Raw genomic sequence first — 16,402 nt, forward strand, 5'->3', positions numbered from 1 at the left:
CTTCTCTTGTTGAGGAGCATGGGCTCTAGGCGTGTGGGCTCTAGAGTGCACAGGCCTCAGTAGTTGCGGTGCATGGGCTCTAGGGTACACGGCCTCAGTAGTTGTGGCGCATGAGCTTAGTTGCTCCTCAGCATGTGGGATCTTCCCAGATCAGAGCTCGAACCTGTGTACCCGGCATTGGCAGGTGGATTCTTAACCACTGCACCACTAGGAAAGTCCTCAATTTCCATTCTTAAGTGTATAAGCACCTCTGTTTATTGAAGTCATTTAAAAACAAGATGGGGTAGTTAGTACATGCAATTAAGAAGATAACTGCTATTTATTTTTAAATAACAGAACTTAATAAAGTATACATATATATACACATACATATATACATAATAAACACTGACTTTGATGCCAACCTGTCTGGTTTCAAATCTAGGCTTTATCACTTTCTAGTTAACAAGGTCCTAGTCGAACAAGGTAGTTATCTATTCTGTGCCTCCCTTTCATCTGTAAAATAGGGGAAATAATAGTACCTATCTCATAAGATTACTGTAAAATTTAAAAAGTTGGTAAATTATTAAATAAGCTAATATATGCAAAGCAATATACATCTTGTACATGTCAAGTGCTATTTAAGTATTTGGTATTATTATTTTGTAATCTAAGAGTAATAAAAGAACCCTAGATAATTAACAAAAAGATGTTTCTTCTACCATTTATCGACAGCATGGCCTGAGCCATATTCTGTTTGAATACATCATTATTTATTTAAAATCTCAACCTGAGAAGCAGGCTTTGTTATTGCTATTTTACAGGTAAGAAAAGCTCTAAGGTGGTACAAGGAACAAGGGAGCCGTGACAATGGTGAGAGCAGGCTGGAAGGAGAGGTCAGAGGAGCAACAGCATGCACGTGTGAAGGCCATGTAAGCCACTGCAAGACTTTGGTTAACTCAGAGAAATGGGAGACAAGGGGGAGCTTGAGCAGGTGGGATCAAACTTTGGTTGTTTAAAAGGTCCAATAGTGCTGCTGGGTTGGGAAAGGCTGTGTCCAGCTGTGGGGTTGAGGATTGGGTAACAGGGAGACCAGGTGTAGGCTACTGCTTTAATCCACGTAAGAGACGATGTAGCTAGGACAGGGTGACAGTAGTGGAAATAATGAGACACAGGAGAATTCTGAATGTATCTAGAAGGCAGAACCAAGAGGATTTCCTATGGGCAAGGGTGAAGGCAAGGATTTTGGTTCTTCAAAACTACAAAGAAGGCTGAAGTTATTGAGATAGAGAAGGTTGCACATAGAACAGATGGGGGAGGGAGATAAGGAATTCACTTTCAAACATGCTAAGTTTAAGATGTTTCTTAGAACCCTGGTGCTACTATATCAGCTAGGTGAACCTGGATAACTCAAGAAAATTGAGTATTAGATGCTAATTTAAAAATGTAGATAATTTTATTTGCCTCAAAAACTAATGTGAGCATTAATAACATATAATGAAATGCACATGAAGGCATCTAAGTTCACCATTGGATGTGCTCAGCAAATTATTAAATCAAAGTATTTATACTGCATAAATGTAATATACTTATGCCCATATAAGTAAAACATACCACTTGAATCTCTCCTCCTCTACAACCTTTTAAAAAATGCATATCCACATTTAGGCCATCTGTAGTGTTTCAAGCAAGGTCTGACAAGACTCATGCAAGTATTTTTACGGAATAAATAAATGCATTCAAATTAGAATTTAAGCATCAACTTCAAAGCTAAATTAAAAGACCATTTTAGACATATTAGAAAATGTAGAGTTGGCTTGCCTTATCTATGTATCCAAACATATTTTAAAATCACCGAAAACATGGTACTGGCAAAAATAAAAATGGGAGGGGAGAAGGAAGGAACTCAAAACAAAAATTCCCAAAATCAGAGTGAAATGTATAAAAAAGCTTTTAATATGATAAAGGTGGCATTTCAATAAATGACACTGAGATATAATTGGCTATCCCTTTGGGAAACTATATAGTAAAAATTGTATGTGAATTAAAGTTCTTCATTATAAAAATTAAAATTCTCCATTATACAAATTAAAATTACAAAAGCCCCAGAAAAATATAAGAAAACTTTTTTCAATGTTAGGATTAGGGAAGCTTTTTCTGAGCATGACAAGAAATTCAAAAGTCAAAAAGAGAAAAGACTGGTAGGTATTATATATGATAGTTAAATATTCTATTTGACCAATGAAATGATAAAGTAATTTGATAAAGAAAGGACAGCCTGGGAGAAAATATCTGTAACATGAATAATAGGTAAAAGATTAATGAATAATAGGTAAAGGATTAAGAAAAAGGATATGAATGAAATAGTGAAAATACGATCTATAGATATAATACTTAACCTTATCAATCATGAAAGAAATGTAAATTAGAAGTTTGTTTTCTCTATAATTAATACTACATAATGTTGGGACATTTTTACCTTTAAGAAAAAACAATGGAGCAAGATTCAATTCTAGGAAGTACACAGTGCTATATAAACAAGGATTCTATCTCAGTAATGTTTTCTTCTATCTAAATGTCTATCGATAGGGGAGTCATCAAATAAATTATGATATAGACAAACAGTAAAATACACTACCTATGTTAAAAAATTTAAAAGTGCTATATCTGCCAAAATGAAGAGAGGCTATTAAATGAAAAATGCATACTGCAGACCTATAGGTATAATATGACTCCTTTTTGGTAGAAAAAAGTGTTATGTATTAGTGTGTGAGAGATAGGGGCAGGGAGATTGATCAGGACGTGGTTCTCTCTGGAGAGTGGGAGAGCAACACAACTTTCATTCACTTCTATAATCCTCAAATTTTTCCAATGAACAAGCACTAGATTTTATTAAAAAAGTACAGGTCTTTAAAAAGTAAATTTGTATGAACTTTTAAGAAGGCAATTTGATAGTATCCAATTAAATTTTAAGTACACATACCCTTTAACATAGCATCTTGCTCTTAAGAAATATAAGCAAGTGTATGCCAAAGAATGAGATACAAGGATATTCATTTTAACATGGTTTATAACATCAAAAGACTGGAAGACTAACTGGGGAAAAGTTAAATAGCTTACGGAGTTATAAAATATTGTGAGTCTATTAGATAGAATAATATGGATGTACTGACATCAAACTATATCTGCAACATATTGTATGTGAAAAAAATTGCTGAATAGGAAGAATGGTGCATTTTGAAAAGAACAATATGCATATTACACTTAGATATTTACATAAATATATATAAAATATACACTAAAACACAAAAATGGTTACCTCTAGGGAGGTCTGAGAACAGGGCAAGTAGAATTCACAGGAGAAACTGGAGACTTGTACATTATACTCTTTAATAATGCTGAATTTTTTTTAAAAAAAGCAACTTTTAAAAAGGATTATAAAAATGTTTACTTGTTTAAACACCGGTTGTAGTTACAATTTATAGGAAACTTCCAACAAAGCTACAGTAATCAAAACACAATGGTACTGGCACAAAAAAAGAAATATAAATCAATGGAACAGGATAGAAAGCCCAGAAACAAACCCACGGACCTCTGGTCCATTAATCTATGACAAAGGAGGCAAGGATATACAATGGAGAAAAGACAGTCTCTTCAATAAGTGGTGCTGGGAAAACTAGAGAGTTACATAAAAAAGAATGAATAGAACATTCTCTAACACCATACACAAAAACAAACTCAAAATGGATTAAAGACCTAAACCTAAGACCGGATACTATAAAACTCTTAGAGGAAAACATAGGGAGAACACTCTATGACATAAATTGCAGCAACATCCATTGCTGGATTTTTTCAATCCACCTCCTAGAGTAATGAAAATAAAAACAAAAATAAACAAATGGGACCTAATTAAACTTAAAAGCTTTTGCACAGCAAAGGAAACCATAAACAAAATGAAAAGACAACCCACTTCAGAATGGGAGAAAATATTTGCAAATGAAGTGACTGAAAAGGGATTCATCACCGAAATATACAAACAGCTCATGAATCTCAATATCAAAAATATAAACAACCCAATCAAAAAATGGGCAGAAGATCTAAACAGACATTTCTCCAAAGAAGACATACAGATGGCAAAAAAAAGCACATGAAAAGATGCCCAGCATCGCTAATAATCAGAGAAATGCAAATCAAAACTACAGTGAGGTATCACCTCACACTGGTCAGAATGGCCATCATTAAAAAATCTACAAACAATAAATGCTGGAGAGGGCATGGAGAAACGGGAACCTTCCTACATTGTTGGTGGTAATGTGAATTGGTACAGTCACTATGGAGAACAGTATGGAGGTCCCTTAAAAAACTAAAAATAGAGCTACCATATGATCCAGCAATCCCACTCCTGAGCATATATCCAGAGGAAACTGTAATTCAAAAAGATACATGGGGCTTCCCTGGTGGTGCAGTGGTTGAGAGTCCGCCGGCCGATGCAGGGGGCACGGGTTCATGCCCCAGTCCGGGAAGATCCCACATTCCGCGGAGCGGCTGGGCCCATGAGCCATGGCCGCTGGGCCTGCGCGTCCAGAGCCTGTGCTCTGCAACGGGAGAGGCCACAGCAGTGAGAGGCCCATGTACCGCAAAAAAACAAAACAAAACTAAACAAAACAAAACAAAAACAAAACAAAAAAGATACATCTACCCCAATGTTCACTGCAGCACTATTTACAATAGCCAGGACATGGAAGCAGCCTAAGTGTTCATCGACAGAGGAGTGGATAAAGAAGATGTGGTACGTATATACAATGGAATATTACTCAGCCATTAAAAAGAATGAAACAATGCCATTTGCAGCAACATGAATGGACCTAGAGATTATCATATAAAGTGAAGTAAATCAGAGACAGACAAATATCATGATATTACTTATATATGGAATCTAAAAAAATGATACAAATGAACTTATTTACAAAACAGAAACAGACTCACAGTTTGAAAACAAACTTATGGTTACGAAAGGGGAGAGGTGTGAGGGCGGGATAAATTAGGAGTTCGGGACTGACAAATACACACTACTACATGTAAAATAGATAATCAACAAGGACCTATTGTACAGCACAGGGAACACCACTCAGTAATCTGTAATAACCTATATGGGAAAAGAATGTATACATATATATATGTATAACTGAATCACTTTGCTGTACACCTGAAACTAATATAACATTGTAAATCAACTATAACACAAAATAAAAATTAAATTAAAGAAAAAAACTAAAGGAAACTTCCTTTATGTCACTTTGGAAAGTAGTTTTCTATAACACAAACTGTTTCACAAATCTGTTTTAAGATTTTTAAAATATCTTACTTTAGTAGAGTGACATTCTGACAAATGAAAGAACCAACCTCACATACACTAGCAATACAAATACATACTAATATAAAAATAAAAGTATCAGATATATTAGGTATACTTTTTCAAATAAGAAAGATTTTCATACCAGGTTCATGAGCTAGTGCATGTTGAAGAACTTTTTCTGCTTTGTCATACCATTTCAGTTTTAATAAGAGCTCAGCCAAGTCATAGAAAAGATAATTTTGTTGTCCATTTTTCAGAGCAGCTTCATAATAAGTGATTGCCTAAACAAAGTCCATTTCAGTTAGGGAAAAAAAAGGCAATGAGAATGGCATTCAAGCAAAGATCCTACACACATTATGACTTAAAGCAATTGGAAGTAACCTAAAAGCAGGTTATGCATGGACTTGCACGAGTGATTAAGTGTGACATTTTTCTTACAGAATGCAGTATTACACAAGACAACTAGCATTTCTTACAACAAGTAACTAAAGCAAAGTACTTTGTTAAAATTTTTTCCAGTTTTATTCCAAACGTTAGTGAATGCAAATACTTTGCTAGCTGTTGTATATATGTTCAACAGTTACCAGGAATAGGGCAAGAATATAACTAAAGGAAAATCTATTATCCTTACTACAAAACAAACAAAAAACCCAAAAAAACCCCTCAAAGCACATGGCTTACCAAAACTGGTTCAATGGAAAGGACATCTATTATGCTTTGTCATATGATAAAAGAGATGTAACAACAGTAAGTTTATCATAATTTATTTCATGGCAGAATTTTGCTGTAAGGTGAAACCTGAAGTAAACTTTAGGGCCCAAAAAGTCTTTGCAAAATGCAGCAGAGAAGAATCTGAGACACTGAGAAAGTCTTTAACACAAATTCCAGTTTGTAAAGACAAATTTGGAGTTTCCAACCATTAAGATACAAACAGTGCTTGCTGAAGATCTTTCACAGAGCAGGGTTTGCAGATTTGTTAAAACAGATACATTTCAAAATATAAAGTATTTACCTTTGAGTAGTTGTGAGTTTTGACAAGAGCTTTCCCAATTTTGCTTGCCAATGTTCCATCCTTTGGGTTCTGATTTAATGCTTGCTCATATGCTACTATGGCTTCTTCAGGCTAATGTTGGCAGATAAAAAATGAAGCAATAAAATAACAGCTTAGGTGGCTCCCATTAAATGGCAACACTTCTATAATTAAGGTCTACATTTGGAATACTTACTAAGACTAATAAAGCACATACTAAGTCCAGAAACCTTAATAATTTCAGAGAGCTGATAATCACTAGTACAGGTGTAACTCACTAGTATAATCCCACCCAGGTTACTTAGGTCCATGTCCTCATAAATAGTCATATGAGAACTAAGAGACAGCTTCTTGACAGCTTTTCATCTGGCATCATTACAAAAGCCAGAACCAGAGGTCAGAGGATTGCTTCCCTTTGAAGAAAATACCACCTTAGCCAGTAGCTCTTTTCATCCTTTTGTTTAAAGGTGACTCACCTTACTTCTGGTATCATCTCTATTTCAAATGATAGTGCTGAATAACTGGATCTCAATTTGAAAAATAACTATAACTTTTTTTTATGCGGGCATCCCACTGTTGCAGTGCCTCCCGTTGCGGAGCGCGGGCTCCAGACGCACAGGCTCAGCGGCCATGGCTCACGGGCCCAGCCACTCTGCAGCATGTGGGATCTTCCCGGACCGGGGCACGAATCCGTGTCCCTGGCATTGGCAGGCGGACTCTCAACCACTGCGCCACCAGGAAAGCCCTGAAAAATAACTATAACTTTTTAATTGTAATGGTTGTCTCCCTTTTTATTGTGATGACTGGATCTTTGACTATTAAGTAAACGTTATTAAAATGAGGGGAGGGGATTTGGATGAAGGTGGTTAAAAGGTACAAGCTTCCAGTTACAAGATAAGTATTAGGGATGTAATGTACAACATGAAAATTAACACTGCTGTACGTTATACGTGAAAGCTGTTGAAAGTAAATCCTGAGAGTTCTCATTATAAGGGAAAAATATTTTTTTCTATTTCTTTAATTTTGAGCTATATAAGATGATGGATATTCACTGAACTTACTGTGATAATCATTGCATGATGTATTTAAGTTAAATCATTATGCTATACCTTAAACTTACACAGTGCTGCATGTCAACTGTATCTCAATAAAACTGGAAGAAAAAAACCCAAATTCCTTTCAGTAGAATGTTATACTAATCACAAAGAAGAATTTTTGGTTTTTGTTTTGTTTTTAAATCTAAGTTCAGTAGTATCAGAAACTTTACCTCTTGAATATTCATGTATGCATCACCAAGGAGAATAAAAGAACGAGGGCTAGGCATCCTTTCAGCAATTTCTCTGGAAATCAGACGAACTCTGCTTAGTGTATTGAATATAAATTTCTTCTTCTAAACCAATTAAATAAAAGATAGGCTTATTTTTTCAATGAACTAATAGCCTTCAGAGTGCCTTCTTTATATCCAACAGTGTAATATTGTTTAAAAACCCCAGCCATACCCACACTCAGATTGTTTATGCTAAGTCAACAATTTTTTTCATTAAATTTTTCTATTTCCTGAAATGCAGGTAAAAGTATACAGATAGTAAACATATAAGCTCTCATTATCCAGAAATACATGATGTGGGAATGAAGTTGCAAAATATGACAAACACTTATCATCCTCCTATGCATCTTGAGCTCTGATATTCATGGCATAGGTCATATACAACGAATTACCTTAAAAAATATAAAATATTCTATTTCAACATTTGCTGCTTATTTTTTACCTGCAAAAGGTAAACTACTAAAGGTCAAAATACCAAGGTTGCTCACATAATGTGATGCTAAGTCTTTAATGTACAATATCTCACTTAATTGGTCCAAAAACTCTGAGAAAAGAAAATTGTTACAATTATATAGATAATGCTGAGTTTACTACAGCTAATGTGTCAGATCTACTTGAAAAAAAGAACCCTATGATTTTAGCTACTATACTATAGTGCATCCAAACACATCAACCCTATTTTATATATACATACATATATGCACTACCAAATGTAAAATAGATAGCTAGTGGGAAGCAGCCACATAGCACAGGGAGATCACCTCGGTGCTTTGTGACCACCTAAAGGGGTGGGATAGGGAGGGTGGGAGGGAGACGCAAGAGGGAGGGGATATGGGGATATATGTGTATGTATAGCTGATTCACTTTGTTATACAGCAGAAACTAACACAACAATGTAAAGCAATTATACTTCAATAAAGATGTTAAAAAAATAATAATAGAATAAAAGGTGTGAAGAGTGAAAAGAAAATTGTCATATCATTAGAGATGATAGTGCCGATATTTTAGAAACATCATAGAAAATATAATCTAGGAAACTCCAGTCCATCCATACAGGGGGTGCTGCTCAGTTTCTTTGAATCACTCAGTACCTACAACGAATCTGAGCAGCTTTCTGGGCTTTGATATTTACAAAATATAGATGAACCAATATGACTTAATTCATCAACATTTTACTATTCTCAAGGATAAAACATTAATTTTCTCTCACATGGAGTGTGTGCTTGTACCTTTATCTTTTTGTTTGGGGAGAAGTGTAAGAGCAACCTGTGTGTGCATGTGTGCACCCATGTCTCGTGTGAGAGTGTGTGTGTGTGCATGTTTTCTGTATCCCAGTAACTCCCAAGGGCATCAGTGTATGACACTTTTTAAACCCCTGCCACTTCTGTAATCCATACCTTAGTGTGGTATATACTAAGCCATAATTTTCTTCTGCTATAGCTATGATACTGAGTGTTAAATATGACTATATAGCCCCTGAATTGTTACATTACATAATGCTTTTAAGCTATTAGAATACATGTAATTGTAGCTCTTTCAAAGTCCAAAAATAACATCTGATGAGAGAGGAGAGCTGAGAAACTAAAGTAAGCCACAGGTTGAAATAAATCATAATTACCACGATTTACATTTTAGGGAGAGTAACTTGGTTAGAGTTACTGTGTTTGGTGGTAGTAGAAGGAAGCAAGAACACATTAAGGAAGGGATCTATAAAGTATCTGAAAAGCAGTTAAAAGAAAGAAATTTGGGGATTAATTTTAGGAGATAAATGTCAAAATATAATGGGTTGAAAGAACCATTTACCTGTAACAAGTGATATATAACATCTTCTCTTTTCTGTGCTTCAGATATATATCTGCCATTTTTTCTTTGGTCTCTATGAAATAAGGCTGCTCAGATGTAACATTCTGAAGCATGCTTATAGCCCGTTCCACATCTCCCTGGGCCAGAGCTAGGTCTGCGTTAGCAATAGTGACACGCAACTCTTCAGATGTCCCGGAAAATTCATGGATGGCATCTTGTAAAACTTTGGCCGCCTCATGCTGTAAAGGTGAAATTAAAGTAACATTCAAAATTTCAACAAATTACACTACAAACTAAGGTTTTCTACTAATACAGAATGAACAATAAATGCTAGTACAGTTATGATATTTGTGAAATAATGATAGATTTTTTTTGAAAAGTACAAAAATTTAAAACCAAACTCAGACCAAATTAAGATGACATTATAAATATTTGTTAGCTGAAAAGTGTTCTCATAACTAGGACAACAGCAGTTGCTACCTAAGACTTGTTGCTACTATAATTTAATAAACATTTACTTTGCACCCAGCATTGTAAATATTAACCCATTTAATTCTCACAAAAATCCTCTAAGGTAGTTACTATAATTACCCCCCACTTTGCAGTAAGTAAAATGAGATTCAGACAGTTAAGTTAACAAATGATAGAACCAGCCTGACTCCAAAGCCTAAATTCTTAGCCATGTTCATTACTGCATCTTGGATGGGATCCAGTCCACAGTCACCCTCTGTACCCGATGGCTCTACATTACCTAGCAGATTACGTTATTCCCTACACTAGTATGTCATTTTTGTTATACCCCAGGTGAATATATTTCCTAATTTCCAAATCTGTACCTCAATGAATCTAAAATGTCATTGATTTTAATTCATCTCAGCTTTAGAGATTTTAAAACATTCTGATTTAAGAAACGTTAAAATGTGAAAAAAACAGTGCATTTCAGAATCAACTATCTATAGTAGAATTGGTTCTTCTTATTAAGTGCATTTTACATTAATTTATTAGTGAACTGGAAATTCTTTGAGATTCGGCAAGTATCTGGACACAGTCTTCTTAATTTCCACTAAAATATGAAATAATGAAATAACTGATTAGCAACAGCTGCAACTTAAAAACCAAATATAAATGATGTTAAGTTCCTCATTTTCTACAAGGTTCTAATTCTTTTCTCAGAATTACATTTTTGTTTGCCTTCTTTCTACCTATCTATCCATCTACCTATCTATATTATTCTTTAAGTATTTGATTCTATGATCTATCTATCTGTATTTTTTAAAGTATTTGATTTTATGATTGTCCTGTTAGTTTAACAAAGCTGTATTATTTCAGTGGTTCTTTTATTTTCTCAGCTATTAGAATTTCAAATTGGTACTTTAATTTTATTCCAATAGTACATCTGTGTGTGTGTATGTGTGTGTGTATGTGTGTGTGTGTGTGTGTGTTTCTGTGTATATGTGTGTGAGCCCTTTTAGGAATTCACAGAATTATAACTATATTATATTATTACATTTCATGATAGCCAAAGTAATCATACATATTATTATACACATTATATTAATACATACTACAGTACCTCACATTACATTATATTATTACTCATATTACACATACAGTGTATATCTAGTATTACATCTCATGGTAGCCAATGTAAGTACACTGATACATAAAGTCATCCCAGTACAAACTATGTCTAAATTCAGGGGCTATAGAAAGTAACATGATCTGGTGCTAAGTGATGAGAAATACATTTTCTAAACTTTACCACTTGGTCAAGCGAATAATTTTAGCTTTTTCATTTCCTATGACTCTATATACTTGAATAACAAAGTTCAGATCTGAGCCACTGAATTACACTTGACCTACCTGTTCTCCATTTAAGCGGTGAACCTCTACCAACTCAAGAAAGACTGATAAACGATGGCTTGCATCCACTTCAGTTTTTCTGTATTTTGACTTTGAGGAAGTTCCAGTTCTCCTCATTCCTGGTAAACTCATTGCTATATGCAGGGTTTTAATTGCTTCTGCTATTTCTCCCATTTTCTTTTGTGACTGAGCTTTTATCAAATGATATAAAGGATATTCTCTCACCTGAAAAAATAATATTCAGAAATACTTCCTTGGAGTGTTTACAACATCAATACATAGTTTACAATCCATCAAATGTTATAATAATAGGATCTTTGAGGACAGTCTACCCTGTGATTGTATGCATGAGGTCTATTTCTGTCCTCTTACTCATGTTCTGATCATTTATTATATTAAATCAGAATTCAGGTAACCTGACACTACCTAGTGTTCCGTTGGTTAACAAACAAGTTAAGTACTTCTACTATGAGAGGAAAGAAATTGCACACAAAGTTTATAAGGCTAGCAAATATATTCTAAGAAATTATTTTAGTTTTCAGGAAATGAATTCCTTTACCTCAGACTTCTCGTACTGAGATAAAGTTATCAGATTTCTACACAGTTTCTTGTCTTTTCTTTATTTTCTAATTTTAAGATTAAAAATTTCAGGGCTTCCCTGGTGGCACAGTGGTTAAGAATCCACCTGTCAATGCAGGGGACACGAGTTTGAGCCCTGGTCCGGGAAGACCCCACATGCCGCAGAGCAACTAAGCCCGTGTGCCACAACTACTGAGCCTGCGGTCTAGAGCCCGCGAGCCACAACTACTGAAGGCCGTGCTCTGCAACGAGAAGCCACCGCACCGCAACGAAGAGTAGCCCCCTTGCTGCAACTAGAGAAAGCCCGCGCGCAGCAACAAAGACCCAACGCAGCCAGAAGTAAATAAATTAAATAAACAAACAAATAAATAAATAATTTAAGATTAAAAATTTCAGGACACGTTAATCAAACATTGGTTTTACCCTTTGACACTACTCTGAAACACGTAGTAATGAATCTCCTGTCTTTATTTTGGGTATCAACAGCATATACAGAAAAAATAAAGAGAATGACAAAAGATGAGGAAGGAGTCAAAGGGAAGAAGATGGTCCAGAATGAGATGATGTGGCAGCCATCTAACCTCCAGTCCTCCTAATGCTGGGTTCTGAGCCGTAGCTGGGCATTGTGTTTACCTATGGGCCTTGTGTAAGCAATCATGCTTACGCTCTTCTCTCAGAGATTCTGATTCACTGGGTAGGGCACTGGCACTGGGGTCACAATGCACCACCAGTCTTGAGAACTACTGTCCTAAGAAGCAGGCATTATCTTCTGCAAACCTGGCCTGGAACTTGAATTCTCCAGTGTACTAAAGTGTTCTCACATCGAAGGGCTCAAGACACTGCCAACCAAAGCAAAAGTCTGAGGAGCTCCTCCTTGATTCCAGGTTGCTCAGGAAGCCCCTGAACCTAGGACTTTCCGTAATGCTCAGGGATATGAGATGTTCACACAGAATACCTTGGACAGAAATCTAGTGTGTTTATATCCTCAAACCACATACCAACTTTCAAAATGACTAGCTGTTCTCTGATGATGTATCTAAAAAGAAGTTATTAAACACCAAGGTCCAAGAAAGAAACAGGCAATAAAATAAAATCCTTATACATAAAAATATTTGGCACAATGCTCTACAGTGTACAATTATCTCTACATATTCATATTGCATTTAATGTTCACTGTAATTGTAGGGTATTATTATATAAGTGTTCTAGAAAAGAAAACTGAGGTTCAGAGACAGACAGGTGAAAAGACCAGACACTATCTCCAGGTCTTTTGTTGCCAAGTCCATATAGTTGTTTAACTACACCACAGTTGCCTCCATTTTTTTCTCCTACTGCTAATGAGTTCAAAATATTTTCCATTATCGGCTTCCCTGGTGGCGTAGTGGTTGAGAGTCTGCCTGCCGATTCAGGGGACACAGGTTTGTGCCCCGGTCCGGGAGGATCCCACATGCCGCGGAGCAGCTGGGCCCGTGAGCCATGGCCGCTGAGCCTGCGCGTCCGGAGCCTGTGCTCCGCAACGGGAGCGGCCACAACAGTGAGAGGCCCGCGTACCGCAAAAAAAAAAAAAAAAAAAAAAAAAAAAAAAAATTTCCAGTAATAATGCATTTATTAGCAAAATATTACAGGCTAAGAAACAAAATAGATGAATATGTAAACATTTGCTAAAGGTTCAAGGAGGGCGATATGTCTTATCCATTTGAGTCTGGAACACTTACCTTAAAATTATAGCTCAGACAAAGTTCAAGAGACTGAGAACACAATTTGAATTTTTCCTGAGACAAATAAACCTGAGCCATCAGGAGATGAGCATCTGCATAGGAAGGACTGTGTTCTAGGCAATGCTGCAGATTATTATAAGCTGCTTCAATATCACCTAATGAGGAAACAAAGCACTATTATAATACAAAATGATCAAGAGGAAACCTGAGAGACCAGGGAGAAAAGTATTTAGTCTATGGATAGTTCTGGTGTTTGAACTTAAAAGTTCTCTGTTCCTAAGGCCTTAGCTTAACCTCTACCTGCACTAGTCAGTTTCTTTTTAATATGCATGAAAGAATATATCTAAAGCCAGGCCATCCCTTGGTCATAAGGAGCAAATAAGGAAAAGTATGTGAAAAAATCTGAAGCCCTTTAAATGTACCTGTATTCTCCTTGTCAAAAGAATATTTTTAATTTACAATTTCATTAAAATAAGTTATGTAAGACATAGCAATTTAAACAGAATGTTATAGTGCCACATCTAGGCTAGAAATTTTACTACTGTACAAAAAATAACCAAAAAAGGCATAAGGATATATTCCAGGGGGTTAGAAATGTGAGTTACAGATTTAAAATGCCTTTAAATACTAACTGAAATATCAAATGTTTTGGAACCACAGGTATTGTACATCTGGAAGACTTTTTCTTTTATTGTAGTTGGTTTGCAATACTGTGTTAGTTTCAGGTATACAGCATAATGATTCAGCATTTTTGCAGATTATATTCCATTATAGGTTAGTAAGTACATCTGGGAATCTTAAAATAGAAGGATATGATCAAGATGAAAGTGAACAGAATATTGGAATCTACCTTGGGCTGACAGATAAGGTAGAAGAGGCTCTTCAGAGAAACAACAGCACAGACTCTAGGTGCTAGAAGTTTCGTGATGTCACCCACACTGATTTGCATTTAGCCGTCTCATAAACTGGCCTTAAGTAGGTGAAGCTAGGCCAGCTCCCCATGTAACTCTGCTAAGATATCCGTTCAATTACTCTCTGTAACCTTACCTAACACCTTAACAGACAAAGTAAGGCTAACAGTCAGGCCTTCAGTTCCCAAACGCTCAACTTTCTTCTAACAGAAATCCATTTAAACAGAAAACGCTTTCTTAGAGACAGAGGATTAATGAACAATAATTTAGCTGGGGTAGCACAATAACTTATTAAATACAGTGTCTAAATTTGTCAGTTAACCATCAAGCATAATAAACATTAGATTCTTTTTCACTGTGATACAATCCAACACTCAGAACTGTGCAGACAAAAAAAGAAGGGAAGATTAAGCATAATAAATTTGCATGCAAATTACCATCCCCATATTCTTTTAGGAAGGAGGAGGATTAAGGAGATAACTTGAAAAAAGAAGTTATTACTAAGTGGAGAGAGTACATAGAAAAGAATTAGGGTTTGCAAATAAGAGACTGGAAAAAACAATGAGGACTGTATGAATAACTGAAATCATAATCTTTTTGGTTTCTTCTAAAGATAAGGAGGAAGAATATGTCCGGTTAGCTTCAGGAGGCCACTAAGTATTTCAATGGAGAAACGGGTCATCACTGTTGGGAAAAAACAGGCCATAAAAACAAAGATCACATCAATATCACATTCTTATCTAAGAGCGGCCCAATTTCTCTTGAGAGAAAAATGGAAGAAATTTCTGTCCTGCAGTTCTGCCTTTGTCAGGTCCTATGTAATAAAGAATTTGGCTGGCCTTTATCCCAGGGAGACAGGGAGACAGTTCCCAGGACACAGTCTCTAAATCTTGGAATTTCCCAAGCAACAGGAGAATCTTTGTTATTCATGGTGGGCCCTGAGAGCTTATGCTAATGATGTGACTCAGGATGGTGGCTGGCCATGCCAGAAAGACCAACCCTGTGAATAGAAGGGTAGGGCTTTGAGCCACCTATAATCAGCCTAACCTAGGGAGAGGGGAGCTGGAGACTGACTTCAATCACATGGCCAAAGATTCAGTCCATGTCTGTGTAATAAAACCCTAATAAAACTCTGGATACCGAACCTTGGGTGAGTTCTCTTGGTTGCTAATGTTCCACAGGTGTCGTCATTGATTTGTCGGAAAGTTGATGTGTCCTGACTCCACAGGGAGAGGACAACGGAAGCTTCACATCTGGGACCCTCCCAGACCTCATCCTCTGCATCTCTTCCTTTTGCTGGTTTGGATGACTTTCAAATTTCAGTTTGCTATCATAACACTCTAATCCTAGATATAGTGCTTTCCTGAGTTCTGTGAGTCTTTCTAGTGAATTATCGAACCTGAAGGGAATCATAAGAACACTTAAATTAGTAGCAAGCTAGTCAGAAGTGCAGGAGGCCCTGGGAACCCCTGAACTTGTGGCTGCTATCTAAAATGAGGGCAGTATGATGGAGAATTGTGCCCTTAACCTGTGAAGTTTAGCCCAACTCCAGGTAGTTGGTGCCGGAAGTCACTGCAGTTGGCAATTTAGCAAGAATACTGCTATTCAGACACGTGCCACCACTGTTTCACATTATTTCAGGCTGCTCTTTTTAAAAATGGGGTTAATATACAAGAGTTTCCTTCCTAAGACTTTGGCAATTAACTATTACTATATTGAAGCTGATTTGTATCAAAATTCAAAATAAATAATGAGTGTTTACAAATTAATCACAGAACTCAAAGTCCCAGTTTGATCACCTAGTAGGTGATACCGGTTCTAACTGGGAAGAAAGTA

The 16,402-nt window shown here is 36.1% G+C and overlaps 1 protein-coding gene across 1 annotated transcript in view; it reads right to left on the reverse strand.

The window, feature by feature from the left end:
* TTC21B (tetratricopeptide repeat domain 21B) overlaps positions 1-16,402 on the reverse strand; it is an 86,677-nt gene that overhangs the window by 43,334 nt on the left and 26,941 nt on the right. Inside the window, exons 13-18 of the mRNA XM_004283590.3 lie at positions 13,653-13,810; positions 11,359-11,583; positions 9,496-9,734; positions 7,633-7,705; positions 6,348-6,458; positions 5,478-5,616 (exon numbers count right to left, since the gene is read on the reverse strand). Coding sequence (XP_004283638.1) covers positions 5,478-5,616; positions 6,348-6,458; positions 7,633-7,705; positions 9,496-9,734; positions 11,359-11,583; positions 13,653-13,810 — 945 coding nt within the window. The remainder of the gene's footprint in view (positions 1-5,477; positions 5,617-6,347; positions 6,459-7,632; positions 7,706-9,495; positions 9,735-11,358; positions 11,584-13,652; positions 13,811-16,402) is intronic.

Source organism: Orcinus orca, chromosome 7, assembly GCF_937001465.1.
Source record: "Orcinus orca chromosome 7, mOrcOrc1.1, whole genome shotgun sequence".
Taxonomy (NCBI): domain Eukaryota; kingdom Metazoa; phylum Chordata; class Mammalia; order Artiodactyla; family Delphinidae; genus Orcinus; species Orcinus orca.